General features: G+C 37.9%; 1 protein-coding gene across 1 annotated transcript; it reads right to left on the reverse strand.

Annotated features, from left to right (window-relative positions):
- Nucleotides 1-548: 548 nt before the first annotated feature.
- LOC135468025 (4-aminobutyrate aminotransferase, mitochondrial-like) lies at nucleotides 549-17,497 on the reverse strand. Its single transcript, XM_064746031.1, has 13 exons — nucleotides 17,369-17,497; nucleotides 16,121-16,248; nucleotides 15,803-15,920; nucleotides 15,068-15,117; nucleotides 14,047-14,127; nucleotides 11,392-11,484; nucleotides 10,444-10,570; nucleotides 9,326-9,474; nucleotides 7,779-7,913; nucleotides 7,357-7,524; nucleotides 6,643-6,789; nucleotides 4,269-4,380; nucleotides 549-2,189 (listed from the first exon to the last, which is right to left on the reverse strand). The coding sequence occupies exons 1-13, from the start codon at nucleotides 17,439-17,441 to the stop codon at nucleotides 2,068-2,070; spliced, it is 1,503 nt and encodes a 500-aa protein (XP_064602101.1). The 5' UTR covers nucleotides 17,442-17,497; the 3' UTR covers nucleotides 549-2,067.
- Nucleotides 17,498-17,634: the final 137 nt, after the last annotated feature.

Consider the following 17,634-nt stretch of genomic DNA (forward strand, 5'->3'; position numbering starts at 1 on the left):
TTGTCACAGTATTATCACACAGTATTATCACACATATTGAGATAATATTCAATCATTATCACAATGTATGTGAAACTACTGAGAAATTTTGGTGGTAAATTCTAGTTTCTTAAACGCATCATCGCATATACAGCGATTGCAAGCAATATAGTGTATATAGTAGCAATATAGTACACTTGTATGTGATAATAATTGCAATTTGAGATAAAATGACTTTCTTGAACATGACCAAAACTATTTCGACACCTTAGGTATATCACACGCCTTCACACTTATTAGCCCAACCATTGATATATATTGCATTCATCAGTTGTGATAAAATGCGATAATATATCTCATATAAAGGCAATGTATTAATTCCAACAATATCGTCCATTTGAGACCGACTTTAGCTTAAATATACACTGTCTTTGGATATAAATGAGTTTTATAAGAAGTCAGAAATTGTATGAAGCACTGACTAACAATGTAACCATGCAGGATGACGAACAGCAAAGCATGTAAATGTACACTACAAAATATAGCCCATAACACAAGGAGTACATGGAATATATGTAGATAATTTTATTACAGCTTAACATACATGTAAATATATGGGAACACATGTTTATGCCACTTTAAAACACATTAAAAATATGCCATCATAACATACAAAAGAAGTTTGGTAGCCTACTACAACAAGAAGTAAACATATTGTGAGGGACAAGGCCTATGAATCAAATACCTTAACAATTCTAAATTTACTGAACAGTGACCATACCCAGGCCTGATGACGTTTGATTAGCAGTCTCATGTTTTAAAATGCACAAAACACAATACAATACTGCTGAGATATGCCAAGATATTACTCCAGTATCTGGTCATATCACATAATGTGACAAGGAAACTACTTACAGTAACATCTGACAATGTAACATATCCATCCATAACAACTTTAACAATCGCTATAAAAACCAAAATATCTATCTATAACAAGTCCACAACAATTTGTGTGTGCAACATTTACGTTCTGATTGTGGGATTATGAAGAATTGTAACTGTTACAATGACAACATGTAATATACTATAAATCAAAGTTTCCAAAAATTACTGTTACAAACTGAACATGCTAGTCCAGAAATTTCAGTAGTTGATGGTACATTGCACATATAGTACAAACACAAAGAGGCTCAGCAAAAATGTAAGTGAACATATATGATTCACAAAATTTTCTGATGACCCTCAAACCTTGCCTTCATCGTGAACATAAAGTGTAAGAATGCACAAGTTTAATTGTATGACTAACAAGATGTGAAAAAAAAAAACCAAAAACAATTTCAGTCTGATGTAAATTAAAACATTACTGTGTAAAAATACACATATTTTTGTCAAAATTATGGAAAAATTTATTTTAATAATACTGAATTTATCCTGTTAGCACCATACACCATAACAGGTATTGTCACAACTTCAACCTTTAACAAAAGATTTTCATAAAAATATTAACACCTGGATCAAAAACCATTTCAGCTAAAATGGGTTAACACGATTTTATTGTAGAGGTATAGCTTTACACAGTTATCTCCCTGCATCCTATCTGATCAAGCTGACAAAAGTCAGTAATGCTGCTAGCATGTTTTCAAATAAAATCTGACTATGAATTTCTAAATGCCTCGTCTGGAATACGGACATACTGATCACATAATCATTCCAGTTTATCATTCCCAAAGAATGCAAGTGAATTATCTCACGCATGCTCTTCATGGATTCTTCCAAACAATCAGCGGACACTTGTTATCTTGAACATGGCAGTAAAATTATCACACCCTAATGTCATTAACCTTTCCTCACATCGGGTGCAATCTTAAATACCATGTGTATGCCCACATAATTTGATTTGTTTGTTTTACTTCCAGATGATATGACCACAGATAAAACCTGCTTGATTTTTGTTGGTAAAAGTAAATGTATTCTTTAACATAATTCGTCACTTCACAACAGCAATATTTCTCAAAAACATTATTCATATTCAGCTACATTTTCAAACAGGTCATTTAGTTTTGATGACATTCCAGTTCATTGCGCTGATTACTTAACATCTTTTAGGATGTCATTAAAAGACTCGACAAAGATGTCGACATGTTTGGGCTGACAGACCAGGGTAGGACGAAGTCTCAGTGTACTGCTTCCGCATGCACCAACATGCACACCTACAACAAAAAACACACATCATTTCATAAATTAATGTACAAAAAACATTTCACAGAAGTTACACCCAAGACATATACAGATGTTGCAGACAATCTGCATACAAGATCAGACCACTGACACGCTTAGTTTTTTTCCAGGAGGAATACAGATCTCCACCATTAACTCGTATCTACATTGCCTTTACGGGACCGGTAGATCCAGGACCAATCCTTGATCGAGTCACACCTAAGACTTTAAAAGAGGAAGTTGTAACTTCCTCGCTTGGCGTTCAGCATGAAGGAGATAGTGCAACGACTGGTTGACCCGTATCAGTATAATGGCTCGGGCGGGGCGGCTTGCTTGCCTTCGGTAAGTCGTCTCAGTGAGGCAGCACTAAATAAAAGAGCGGTGGAAATCCGTCCTGCAACAAGGAGGCACATTACACGTACATGCACCCTAATGATTCCTTCGTCGTCATATGACTGAAAAATTGTTGAGAACGACGTTAAACCCCAAGCACTCACTCACTCACATTGCCTTTAAACTTATTAGATGTAAGGGGGAATAACTCTTCAAGTTAAACGTCTCAATACTGACTGTCCCCTTGCAATTCTGGTTAGATCTTAATAACCTCCTGTATGAGTACACACAATGTGATATACAGTCCTTGCCTTTGTTTGTAAGAGTACACACGATGTGATATACAGTCCTTGCCTTTGTCTGTATGAGTACACACGATGTGATTTATGGGTCTTGCATTTGTATAAATACCCATGACGTGATATTGGGCCTTGCCTTTGTCTGTATGAGTACACACAATGTGATATACAGTCCTTGCCTTTGTTTGTAAGAGTACACACGATGTGATATACAGTCCTTGCCTTTGTCTGTATGAGTACACACGATGTGATTTATGGGTCTTGCATTTGTATAAATACCCATGACGTGATATTGGGCCTTGCCTTTGTCTGTATGAGTACACACGATGTGATATACGGGCCTTGCCTTTGTATGAGTACACACGATTTGATATGCGGTCCTTGTCTTTGTCTGTATGAGTACACAAGATGTGATTTATGGGTCTTGCATTTGTATAAATACCCATGATGTGATATTGGGCCATGCCTTTGTCTGTATGAGTACACATGATGTGATATACGGGCCTTGCCTTTGTATGAGTACACACGATTTGATATGCGGTCCTTGTCTTTGTCTGTATGAGTACACAAGATGTGATTTATGGGTCTTGCATTTGTATAAATACCCATGATGCCTTTGTCTGTATGAGTACACACGATGTGATATACGGGCCTTGCCTTTGTATGAGTACACACGATTTGATATGCGGTCCTTGTCTTTGTCTGTATGAGTACACAAGATGTGATATACGGGCCTTGCCCCTTGTCTGTATGAGTACACATGATGTGATATAAGGGCCTGAAAGCAGATGTGTTTTTGACCCTATGATTTTGGAAAAATATGGGCGGGTTGGGTGGGGTTGGTTTATGAACTTTTCGTTCATGCATGGTCAACAAAGACATTTACTTTTTGCATGTTGGATGCTGTAATAGTGAAAACATTGTAAAACTCAGCCCTGTACGCCAAGACCACGTGGCAATGCACGGAGCATGGTAAAAGCGTGGTCAGAAATGCAAATAAATGCCCAGTGGTTAGTCCCAGGCTACAAAAAAAAAAAGCAGCACTGACTACCTGTGAGGGTCAGGCCAATGAAAAAACTTGTAATTCTAGGTCGATATGTTTATTTATGATACATCCACAAAACCCAAATCACTAGCTCATTAATCATAGGCTTTTATGTAAAAATGTCCCTAGTTTAGTTACTTCAGTCTCCAGGAGCTTGAGCATCACAAATCTATGGGACCTGTTCCACAAGCGCTCACTGGTCAGCAGGAAAAGCAGCAGACATAATATAAATTTTTTCAGAAACAGAGGATAAACCTTGAAATTATAACAGAAAATTTGTTATTTTCAGGACAGAACTGTTAGAATTATGGGAAAGTATGACATAGTTAAAATATAAGAAAAGTGGAAATCATACACTTCAAAACCCAAAATCAAATAACTTTTATCCAACCAACCTTTCTTCCTTAGAAGAGCTATTGCCTGATCTCTGGTGGCTGGGGAGGGGAAGTCCACAGAGCAGTACGTGCCCAGTCCACGGGCATTTGAGAGCAGGGCAGGATAACGTGACTGAAAGAACACAGATAACATCCTTGGTGACACACACTATCACAAACAACTCTATACAGATATGGTATGATAATAAGTATGCAATTAAAACCTCAACAGTGGGCAGAAAACATGGACCAGTTTATTATCTATGACTGACTGGGATGTTTGTGCGGACAAGCTGAAAGCAACATACTCTGCCCAGAAGCTCTGAGTTACAATCTGGACACAAATGCACATCTGTAGTTGCAGCTACATAAAGCCAATGATAGAGTGGTCTCCATACTGGCCTGTAAACTGGACTGATGTCAACTGTGATATACACATGTATCATCTGAACATAACGACCTGTTGACCTGTGGCATTATGCGTTACTCCAGACGAGCATGCAATGCAAGATACATAGATATATAGACAATAGAAAATATATAGACAATGGAAATTCAACCTGCATGTACAAATTGTAACAGTATTTACAAAAACAGACAACTTGCAAAAAAAGCATGACAAAAATAAAACCTAAATCAACTGGGTTTGAACCCCACACTACCACATATCATATACAATGCATCTAGTGCTGAAAACCACCAAAGCATCTTGCCCGTGTTAGGCCTTGGTGATCACCACACTTGGTTAGGTTTGCACATTTCAGGTTGCTCGACACATGGCGTGCAATCACCCCACTCTAGTGTCCCATCTGGTCTGCCTCGGCTCAGTTCAGTTTTGAGAGCCGGTGAGGAAAGAGTGCATGTAGCTGACAAGAAATGTTAGGAGACTACAAAGATATGAAATTTTGGTCTAAATAGTTAGAAGGAATAAGCGGTGTTGTGTGTTGTTTTCTTCAAAAAAAAATCCCCTGTCCAAACCCATGGCGTACGGTTTTGTAGTTACTTTTCTAAGTGGCATCTTAAACCCATCTCTTCCTTTCCTGAAAAGAAACTAGAAAGTTCGGTATTTCTTTAACAGTTGAATTTAGCCTAATAATTTACATTTTAAGTCACATTTCTTGGGCTCATCATGACTCAAGGTACATGAGCAGATAGAAATTTTTGCTCTATATGGCCATGGCTTTTAACTTATATTATATTGGTGATAGCACTGGGGTATGATGGAATGCCATAAGGAGTGATGAGAATTACCCATGATTTACTGTGAACCTGGCTGGCTAACGTGCAAACATTCAAAATTGTCCGTTGATAGCTTTGGAGAGGAGGGGGAGTTGTTCATTTCTCGGTTTGTGTGACAGGCGGCCGACCTATGTGGCAAGTTACCTGCAGCACATGAGTAATACCCTGTTACCTGCAAAGTCTATGTTACACGCACAGGCTTACATTTCTATTTCTGAAGTAGGGTGGTGTCATTTGAACATTTCTATTGAGAAAACTACTGATCTTAGCTCCCATCTGTTGACATGCAGCAGAAACTACATGTCTTGGGCTACAGTTTGGTGCAAGTTTTAGGTTTGTAGCTTTCATAGTTTTCGAGTTATAGGCCACTGAAAGTACCCAATTGAAAAAAGTTTTTGAGCATATCTCAAGATTTGCCAAATCCGAAAGCATATTCGGAATAAGCGTTGCCAAATACACCGAGAACACGAAAACATGATCAAACTTAGACACTTTTTATGACGTCATAAGTTTAACTAATGGTGAGCTTCCAAAGTTTTCAATGGTTGTCGAAGATGTTTTCAAACTTGTTCTAACTAGGATTACTCTATGAGCATATCAAATTTCAGAAGAATGCGTTCCTTGGTTCTTGAGACGACGATTTTTAAAGGTTAACCAAACAAAGCCAAAATTTGCCTCGTAATCTTGTTCCTAAAATCACCAAATTTCAACAACATCCAAAAAAAAAAAAAAAAAACAGAAGAAAAATAATAAAAATCTGAACAAAAAGTGTCCCAGCATGTTCCCTTATACAACAAAACAACAGCAGCAGCAACAAGTTAATACTAGCATTCAATCAAGGGCCACAAGTCTCTGAGTTGAAGAAGATATCTAGCTCTTGCCAAAACACTTTGCTATACTTTTAAAACCATTCCTTTTGCAATTTACTCCATGTCCCCATGTCTTCCTCTCTACAAAAACAACACATCGTGAAATAGCCTAGTATCATCCCAATGGACATCATAAAGATCACTGTTCAAAATCCAAACCATAGCTGTAATCCTGAGAGTCATTAAGAGTATCATTTTCAAGACAAGGGTCTACTGAAGGCCAGATGATTACAAACATGTAAGTACATTATCTGAGAAAATCAGTAACAGTTGGGTCTGTATCTCACCTGAGCATTTTGCAACCCACTGAGGAATTTCTGGCCAGTCAACTGAACATTATTCAGCAAATTTTGCTCCTTGATTACTTTTACAACCTCTTCTAACAACACAATCTTTGCTGGATCACCAACCCAGGTGTTGAATATTCGATAGGGCTGAAATAAAAATGAAAACACAATAAGACACTGACATAAGCTGAAGCTTCATTATGTTGATGATCTGGGTTTATGCCTTACTCAAAAATATTTCACTTATATGATTATGGTGAGAGGGAACTAGGCAGAGCCTGCGGGAAATTCATGACCCTCCGCAGGTTGTTGGCAGACCTTCCCACCTATGACCTGAGAGGAAGCCAGCATGAGGGGCTTGAGCTTACAGCCATCGTATTGGTGAGAAGCTCCTGGGTAATGAAGGATACACAGCTTCAGGCCGTGCTTATTTAGTACTTAACTGGATCACAGAATAAGTCATCCTAAAAATACTAAAAACCCAATACTCAGAGGATTAATACCATCACTGAATAAACAAAATGATCTTGTAATTCCACGACTCCACAGCTCAAATTACCTACATACACAAAACATCTTACAGCTTTTTTGACCATATTTACCATGTACAGTACAAATTTAAATACACTCAATTAATTGATTAATGTTTTGCTTTGGTTGGCTCATACTACTGCACATTGAGGCTGAAATAAAAATACTGTAGAAATAACAAACCTCTTTAGAGCGGAACTGATCCTTGAAGAAAAATCCGCCAGTTAACATTTTCTTGCTGAAGGTCACAAGGTCAGGAGGATCACGAAGGTTAAAGTGTTCATGAGCCCAGAACTTGCCAGTCACACCGCAACCTGTCTGTACCTCATCCAACAGCAGGCCTATCTCATTCTGAAGTAGGAAGGTGAACACCAAACCCCATCTTTCATTATGAACATTTCAGGAATGTACAACACACAATCAAAAGTATCCTTCCTGGACATGGATCGGTTAAAACATGTTTATCTTACAGGCAAGGCCTCATTGTAATGTAGTTGACAGTTGCCTTACTTTAAATTTCACTCATTTGAAAAATATCAAAGAGCATAATAAAGATTTATTGAAAATACCTTAGACTTCAAGGCACATTTATATGGCACACACACCTCTTGTGCTATGTCCTGAAGACCTTGGAAAAAGTAAGGAGTAGCAAAATTGTCTCCCCCTTCTCCTTGTATGGGTTCTATTATCATCCCGGCCACAGGGCTCTTCTTTTTGAACTTTTCAATCAGGTCACGCACCTACAACAGTTCAAACATAAATAATTTATCAGATTGAACATTCACTGAAATATGATGGGGACATATGTCACAGTAAGCCAGCTTAACCAATGTAATTCTGCACATTTTCGCATGCGTGGAAACTGTTTCAAGCTTATTCTGAAGGCGTTATTATTTGTAGGCTGTTAAAATTATACTTTACTGTGAAGTACTTAATTTCCATGTGGAACTAATTTAAGCGGATTTCACGGTCAATACTTTATAGCGAAAAATAATTCCAGCCGAAAAATATCCAATATTGAATCATACACTACAGGTAGTAGTAATAATGAAGTGAAATCTTTGCTAGGGTGACGAAATTGTGCCAAGAAAGCCTGACGGGCCAACTCAATTTTTTAACAGCAGGGAAGGGAAATTATGGTTTAAATATATACAAACTCTGGTGCTAAGGCTTGGTGGGTATAAAGCAAGGTGGGAGTTTATTCGTCTTTAGGTTTGCTCAATCTTCGCTACGCCCGTAAAGTGAAAGACAAGTAGATACCAGCACGTGCTGGCTTCTAATGAAGGTCGCTCTGTTACACACTATCCCATTGGCTGTATCTCTCCTGTGGTCCAATGAGTAAAGTGTGTACCAACAACACAATGGCCGTTTGACAACTATGGCAATGTTTGTGGTTTCTGACCTGCTACGGAGGATGACTAAAACTGGAAACAATGCAAAACTTACCGTGTTGCTTGATAAAGAATAAGTGATCGGCGCCGATATGGTGAATTCATATGTTTTGCCTTGAACTGCTCAAAAGGTGACAGGTCACTTGGCGAGGTTTTTAAAAGTACTCATGAACGAATTAAAAAGAAGTGAGACCTGTTTGGGTACTGCTCACGACAGGTGCGACAGTAATCTTCTTACGTAGTGATAATCCATCCCTTATGGTTTTAATCTCTGATCCAGATCACCGAATAGTGGCACCGCAGGAAGCAAAGGTGGGTTAAAGCCAGCCATGATGATACCTGTTTGACGTGCCTAATAATTTCGTCCATATTATATCTTGGAAGATTTTAAGATTTGTTTTTCACCATTCTCTTAAATACACGAAAATTAATTCTCGCCAACATATTTTTGGAAAAAATCCACAAGAAAAAATTCCAGCGAATAGTAAGTACTTTACAGTATATGACGCCATGAAATTGGCCCATCCAACCAATGTAGTTGTCCCCAAAATCAAATAAAAAATGTGCATAAATTGCATTGAAAGTTGGTCTTTCGAATACAAAAATTAACAATGGATATATTATAGTTCAACTGAAACATTATTTCCATCTCAAGATCTGATAGACAACAGATATCAGAATAAGGAGGCAGCTAGGTCTTGAGAAAAGTGATTAAGTAGGTATATGTATTACAACTGCTTCGTTAACTCTCTTAATCTCACCTCTTCCAGGCACCTGTCCTCCTCTGCCCTGTTCTCAGTGGTGAAATCTTCCAGAGGATACTTCAGCTGGGGGAAGGTTGCGATTGGCCAATTAGGGCCAGGAAAGTCCAGTTTATGTAAGGGCTTTGTATGAGTGACAGCCAGGGCACCTAAACGAACAACAACACATGTACAGCCAGATAGTTAGTCCTATCTTAAGAGGAATGCTTTGTAAGACACAAATCTTGGATCAAAATAAATGTCTTATGTGGGAGGGTCTGCCAACAACTTTCAGATGGCCATGGGTTTTCCCCTGGCTATGCCCTTTTCCCTCCCACCATAATGCTGGCCATCATCGTATAAGTGAGACATTCTGTAGTACGATGTAAAACACCAAACAGAAACTACATTATTCGGAACTATAAATTTGCCAATGGAAATCACCCAAATGACTTTACCTTAATTGGCTAATTACAAAGGGCAGTACCTACCCTTAGTCACCAACCCAATGTTTCATTTCAAACGAACTGGTTGTTTATCATCTCTACAGCTTTCTACTTCCAACTGTGTGTCCATGCATTGTATCTCATCTTACCAGGGTATGTATCTTACTCATTGTTCATCCATGAAATGTGCCTTATTTTACCCATTGTGTCCATGAAATGCCTTATCTCACCCATTGTGCATAAATGAAATGTGCCTTATCTTACTCATTGTTCATCCATAAAATGTGCCTTATCTTACCCATTGTTCATACATGAATACTAGTATGCCTTATCTCACCCATTGTGCATCCATGAAATGTGCCTTATCTCATCCATTGTGCATCCATGAAATGTGCCTTACCGTATCCATATTAGGTCCATGAAAAGTGCCTTATCTTACCTATTGTGTATCAATGAAATGTGCCTTATCTTACCCACTGTACATGAAATGTGTCTTTTTTTTACCCATTGTTCATCCATGAAACGTGCCTTTTTTCACCCATCATACATCCATGAAATGTGCCTTATCTTACCCATAATAGGTCCATGAAAGATGCCTTATCTAACCTATTGCGTGTCAATGAAATGTGTCCTAACATACCCATTATACATGAAATGTGCCTAATCTCAGCCATGAAATGTGTCCAAACTTACCCATTGTGCGTCCATGAAATCCATTAGAAAAGGAGAGGATGGAAAGGTCTGGAGTGCCAGGTGGCTGGTTAACAATACAAGACCTCATGTCCTCCTCTGTAGGGTCAGCTCCACCCCTCAACCTCCTCTACACCAATCAGAAAGTAAAGTCACACTCACATGTATTACGTTAAATAACCTAAAATTTCGCCAAGGATTAAGGTGCACATTCCACCTGATTCTGAGATGATCCATTGATGTTAGAAATATCTTATCTGGTTTGTTTGGAATGGAGATTCATATCCTGCAAGAAAAATGTTAAGATTCAGCACCCAAAGTAAGTTTTTATGACATCTATTTGCCTCTAAAAATGCACTTTTTGAAGGCAAAATTTTAGGTCTTTTGTCGCACATGCCACAAAAAATACTGCATTAGTTCACAGAACATTTGAAAATCATTTAGTACAATCTGGATAGTTAATGTTTCAGTCTAGGCAATTCTGGTGAAATACTGCTGCTGCTGTGTTATTTTTTTTTCTAGACATAGTTCGAGGTGATTGCGCTGTTTTCTTAATGATGTAGTGTTTTAATGGCTTTACATGTGCATGGCCCTTTTATATGCAAACTGGCTAGGCTGTGAATCTACCTCCACAACTACGCCTGATAAGAACAAAATAATTACCAAATAAAGACCTGTAAGCCCATAGAATTATTTAAATAAATAAATGAATAGCACAGAAATTTTATGAACAGGGAACTCAACTCACTTGATGGTGCCAATTGACACAGCTAGTAATTGTTTCTTTCTGGGATTTTCTGACTTCTTATGTTTGATTTAAATTTAGTTAAATGAAAAAACACAAGTACACAGGTATTTCATTCTGATATTTCCCACGTTCCCAGAATGAGGCTATTCTTACAAGCAAGTTATGTTCTACATTAGAATGAGGTATTTGATCAGCAAACTTACCATGTAAGTAAGAAACATAGCCTTCTGGCCATGTTCTATAGAGCAGGCCCCACATGCCATGGTCTGCACCTGGTTTAGTCCTGGTGGTGCAACCTGACGGGGTAAAAAACAATGTCAGCTATTTTGTTTTAACAATGTGATGTATTCTCAGAGTACTTAAGTCACACAAAAGGGTAACATCACAGATTAGACAATCCCATCAAAATTCAGTTATATAAATTGTTTGTTTATTCAATGTGTGTTTTATGCTGGACACAAGAATTTTAAACTTATATGACTGTGATCAGCTTTATGGTTGGAGGAAGTGAGAGTAAACTTCCTTCCTTTGCTCGGTACCTGACAAACCTCTCGCTGTTCAAGCGCCTGATAGATGAAGTGAGGCATATGCAGCGCTGTAACCATCAATCTTGGATGAAAAACACATACTACTGATTCTGCGCAAGCAAATCAATAAGAGGATTTGGTCATTGATTAATGATTTAAAGATTTGAAGAGAGACACTATCAGAAACCAAATTCAAATTTAGTCTAAATCATGGATAGTAGAACACACATCAACTAGAGTTAAGACACCAACGGTAATTCTAATATTATTCCTGAATATTTCTGCCTCAGACTTGGGTAGACTAGTCTGCTACTACATTATCAGAATTAAAGAATGGAAGAGCATGGTATTAGTGATGAAATATCTTAGCACAGAATTTCTAAGATTTCTACAATACTTTATAAGCAAAATTACTTTGTTATTACTAAAAACTCAATAAAATCAATGCCAAGATACAGCCAGCCTTCCCAGAGTCGGTTACATGCATGTAGCAATACTACAAACATCATTAGTAAACTGAATTTATATTTTGAGAGTGATAAGACTGGGGTTAAATCTTGTGGGTTAAGACTGTCTTTGAGGCAGGTTCCATCAGCTGGGCACCCATTACGGCCATTAGCAGAGGCCTGTCAGGAGAAATCAATACTAGTAACAGCTGTGCAACAAATTCCTGGCCAAGCTGTCTTGTGTAAAGACTGTTCTAAAATGGATAGATTTAAAGCTATAAGATATAACGTTGACAGAAATGTGCAGACAGCTCAAGTGAAATTGGTATTTGTAACGCTGGAACAACATTGTATAAAGTAGGGACAGATTTTGGGCAATCTTGAGGGCTGGGAATATTAATCACAGGTCCAAGTCTTTGGAATATTCTATCAACAAATGATGGATCACCTCTTTGATATCAGCCCTGGCCCAGCTGAGCAAACCCCAAACTCCACACTATGCATATTCAACCTGGATATGGGTATAACGACGACAGGTGGAGAGTCAAGAAGAATTTCGTTGATTTCCTTCCAGGGCATGCTACATCTTTAACTGATTTTACACCCATCAAAAAATTCAACTGTTATTTCCAATTGCTGCGAGAAGCAATAATGAAATGTAATGGAAGTGTTCCTTCTAACATTAAATGGTTTTAGTTTCATTTACAAAAATGAATACAAATATGGAGTTAACATTATTTTCATTTCCACTGATAAGCTTGACAGAAGCACCTCCAATAACTGATGTAAGGCCACACATGATTCAATATTCTTGAAAATGGTTGACATAAAAAGTGAAATATTAAATGATGCATTACCTTGCTTCATTTGTTGTTGTCAAAGTACTCTACTTAATGGAACTAACAGGTGATTTATAATGATAATTGCTTTATCCACATTCACAAGTGTCTAAGCTGAATGAAGTTTGATACATTTTAAACTTTTAACTGGCTGGCGTACATTCAAGTCTGCATGTTTACAGGAAAACTGGCTACAACAGCTTTATAAGCCACATTTGGTTTCACATGGTTTACACAATGAAACTGCTTCAGGTCAGTATGTCACTAAAAAAAAAGAAGCAGCTGAGCCATCATATGTCTCAAACTGCATGTTTGCAAAATGCTACGGGCTCCAGGACATTTTACCACTCATAACTGGTTTCCCTTCGCCTGCCAGAACTGGATCTTCGTGAGAACTAATCTCAAGCCTACTTTCATAATGAACAGCTGGAATAATATTATCACAGTTAAGAACCAGAGCAGAATTGTCAAGTCCAGACAAGTTACACCAGTTTGTTATCTAGTTCTACACAAAACCTAACAGTTATCGTGAAACAGTCAGCCTCAAATAAAGTTATCAACATACGGTCAACAAGTGTGAATCGATGGATACCACACAGTCTCTTGTTAACAGAGGACCATGTTCAACAGCCTTTCAGGTCATACATCTGTCCGGAGTTTGTGAAGATCAAGTGTATGAAGTTTTGAATGTCAGTACTATTCATACCTCAGTACAAGATGTGGATGACATCTTTTTTGTGTCAGATTTGGCACCATGAACGTACATACATGTACATGTAGAGATGTTACTGAAAACTATGCTTCTTTACATGCTCACACATATCTACTACTTCCCGCTGTCTGAAAAAAAAAACCTATAAAACTCACAGATGTTGCTCTGGGCTTGAAATAAACTTTTTAACCACTTGTCCCAGGGGCAACCATTAACAAATTTCAAATGTCCTTCGGCAACAACGAGAATTAAAACTACTTGCCTAGATCTGATTGAACATGGGTAGTGTGAACGCCCTTGCGCTCATTTTCACTCCTACTGCTGGACTACTCACATCTAACAGAGCTCCTCGAAGCCGAGACAGTAGGTCCTTGGGAGGAAAGCATCCTAATGCTGGCCGATTCACAAAAGTAGACTGTCAAAAGGATATTATGTTATCAAACTTACCAGTATCAATGTTGTCAATGTTTTGTGCAGAATCAAGACGCTGATATATCAATACAATTTATTAATCACTTAATGAATGGATAGGCCTTTATTAAAGTAATTACTAAGTTATGTTTACATACATGTACTCGCACACAAGTTGTTCTGAGTACAGCTCAATTTACAAACAAATAGGCCTGTTCAATTGAATTTCCACAATGCCTTATATACCCTACTCTACTGTATAGTCATTTATTTGACTGGTGTTTTACGCTATACTCAAGAGTACTTCACATATACTGCGGCGGCCAGCATTACTGTGGGAGGAAACAGGGCAGAGTCCAGGGGAACCCACGACCATCCGCAGGTTGCTGGCAGATGTCACAGTATAATGACTGACTCAAGTGCTTGTTTGTTTGATATATTCTTTGATGTTCTTTGTACATGTACCATATGTTTATTCACATCATGATAGTATCTCGTTGCAGCAGGCAGGTCTCAGCGCTAACCTTTTTATAGTACTGCCTCACTGGAATTCAAATTTAAGCATACCAGGTGTATTTCATTTATTTTATTTGATTGGTGTTTTACACCATACTTAGGAATATTTCACTTATACAACGGTGGCCAGCATTATGGTGGGGGGAAACCAGGCAGAGCCTAGGAAACACAAAACCGTCTACAGGTTGCTGATGGCCTTCCCATGTATGACTAGAGAGGATACCAGGTGTATGATCTGACGCCCTACCCAGACAGAGCACACTGACACCTGGATGATGAATGCTTTAAGTCACAGAGCTGACAGTGTCAGGGTTGAGCCACACCTCCACAAACACCTTTAAGTAATTTTATATTTGTACACAATGAGTAGTATATGTGGGTTTCTGCATTTTATATAAACAATGTTAGGAGTTTAACGTAGAACTCACCAGATTGGCTTTATCCTGAACTGCAGCCAGTAATCTCGGGTGATTATAACCTGTGACATTTGATAACAGCTGTGAAAAGGTTTGCTAGCAAGAGAAACTTATCACTAAACAGGTCAGTCATACTGAGGTAAAATGCTGGTAGTGTACACTACACACTAACAGTGTAAACCAGTCTATGTTAACACTCAAATATCAGGCTTAAAGAAGCATACAGCACTAAACCTCATGGTCCAGTGCAAGCTTTTGGAAAACATATCATTTATAGTGATAATGTGCTTTCCAGATCTGGAGAAAAAAAAAGCTGATGAGAAGATTTATTTACAGTTTGTAAAGCATTGCTGTGTTTGCAGCACAGGACAAACTGGCCTGCTGGGTGACCCTTAACATACATTTACCTACTTAACAAAGGCCAGCTCATCTGATTAAGGATTTTTCACATGAGGTACTAATGCTGAAATATAATAATATAATCGAGAACCATTACATAACTGGAGGAATCATTTTAGAAAATACTCAATAAACCCTTCTCTTAATTTGTACAAACACAACTTACGCATACATACAGGAATGCCCATGTATACCATTTATAAAGCAGTATCATTCCTTATTATCTTCTAGCCAATGATATCATGTCTCTTTCCACAGTCATTCATAAAATACTGGTTTTTAACTTTAAAATTGCTCTATGTAACAGGAAGCACTCCCTCCATATCACCACTCTGATGGAATACATACCAATTGGGATTGAAGCAATCTGAGTATATAGGTCCAACATAACATTGCCGTCAGCATCTGCTAAATAGTTCCCTGCACTTTTCTCATAATCAGCAAAAAACTGCACAGCTCCTGTATTCTGAAGGTAAAGAGGAGTTTAAATTCACCACATCAGATTGTAACTGTAGACACATGTGTTGACTATAATTAAGTATACAGAGTGCCATTATCCAATGAATGAATGAATGAACAATTCTGTGAACAGGAGAACAGAAATTTCTCAACATTTATGAAAATCCGGAATTCACTCCTAGGTATGTTTTGTGACATTTCACGCACCTGTATAGCATCAAGTTCTTGTAGCAGCTTCCTAGAGTTTGGTCCCGGGATTTCAGTGTGCACTTTGGGAGCACTGGGTTCTCCGGGGAACAGATCAGACACATTGCTCACACTTCTCTCCAATACACCTGAAGCATGCACAATACATACAAGCTAGCACTCAAGCAGCATTCAAATAAGCAAACTTCCTTTCTGAATGAAACAAACTCAGTGAAGAAAAGAACAAAAATTAAAATACAACAAAAAAAAGAGAAAACAATCTGAATCTACATGTATGTTACACTCACAAACCCCAAAACTTAAAGAAAAGACTCACTGCATAAAAATGAAGTGAGCATCGGGAGAAAGGTCATTGAAACATACTCTAAAATTACATGTAGTTTGCTTTTTTTTTGTCTTCTTTTTTTTATTGCATTAAATGCAGTCAAATGTTGAATTGCAAGGTGGCTTTATGATCTAGACAACTGGCTGCATAGTACTCTAATGTCACATCACCTTTTTTTCTCCCTATTCCCTCACACATGAATTTACTGAGAAAATCTGTTACTCTTTGTTAATAAGATCTATTCTAACATTAAAAGTCGTGGCAATATTAATAACATCTTGTGAGGTCAGATTACCTTGACACCAGCTATAGGGCTCATAAAGTCCACCTTAGAGTTGGAACATTTGATTGTATTTAACTACATATCTAAAAAAAAAAAAAATCGAAAACGAAACAAAAGTATTTTTAGGCATAGTATTTCCAATACATGGTATGCAATGTATGTGGTATGAGCCATTTTAACTTTCTTTCATTTTAGGCCTATTAATTGATTTTTTTTTCTTGTTTTATTTCCTGATGTTTCCATTTTATTTCATAAAGAGTTTGCAGATTAAAGATCAATTGGTTATAGTTCAAATAAACTATTGGTTAACAAGCTAAATGCATGCACCCTGAACATCACAAAGTGAATATAAAAGGAAAAATGATACTGGTGATACTGGTAATACATGTATCACATACATTTTCTGCACTAGGATTCTAAATGTTTCTTTTCATCATCCAAATTAAATATCTGCCAAATAATTTTTAAGCCACAGCACTGTGAGGTTTTCAGATAGTAGTGCCAGTTTGTTTCATGTATCGATATCAGTAACACATGCAAAGGCTAAACCCACATTTCCACTGGGGGAAGACGATAACTAGGTTAAGAAGGAGCATCCTACTGATTTCTAAAGCACTATATCCATGTACTGAACACCCACCTGCTCTTGGCCAAAATCTTTTCAGCTGCTGAAATATACTAGCGTGGAAGGCAGACCTGTATATGCTTCCCATGATCCGAGAACTTGCTACTGCTGCTGACGATATTGCTATCGCTGTTTCCCTGCCTTCTCGCCTGTCATTTGCTGTAACCGACCGCAGCCGGCTGGGCTTTTCGCACGGCTGAGTCGTTTCACGCTTGTTGAGCCTTACAGATCGAGTACTCTTTAACCCAATTTCTTACTTAAGTTTCCTAAGTTTCATTCCT

This window comes from Liolophura sinensis, chromosome 1 (assembly GCF_032854445.1).
Source record: "Liolophura sinensis isolate JHLJ2023 chromosome 1, CUHK_Ljap_v2, whole genome shotgun sequence".
In the NCBI taxonomy this organism is placed as follows: Eukaryota; Metazoa; Mollusca; class Polyplacophora; order Chitonida; family Chitonidae; genus Liolophura; species Liolophura sinensis.

What these genes read in the sequence shown, in the direction of transcription:
- LOC135468025 (XM_064746031.1), bottom strand. Translation starts at nt 17,441, where the DNA reads ATGGGAAGCATATACAGGTCTGCCTTCCACGCTAGTATATTTCAGCAG. An exon ending in ATTTCATGGACGCACAATGG is followed by an intron (nt 9,475 to 10,443) that starts GTAAGTTTGGAC and finishes TTGTTCGTTTAG; the next exon opens with GTGCCCTGGCTGTCACTCAT. An exon ending in TTCAGGACATAGCACAAGAG is followed by an intron (nt 7,525 to 7,778) that starts GTGTGTGTGCCA and finishes TTCCTACTTCAG; the next exon opens with AATGAGATAGGCCTGCTGTT.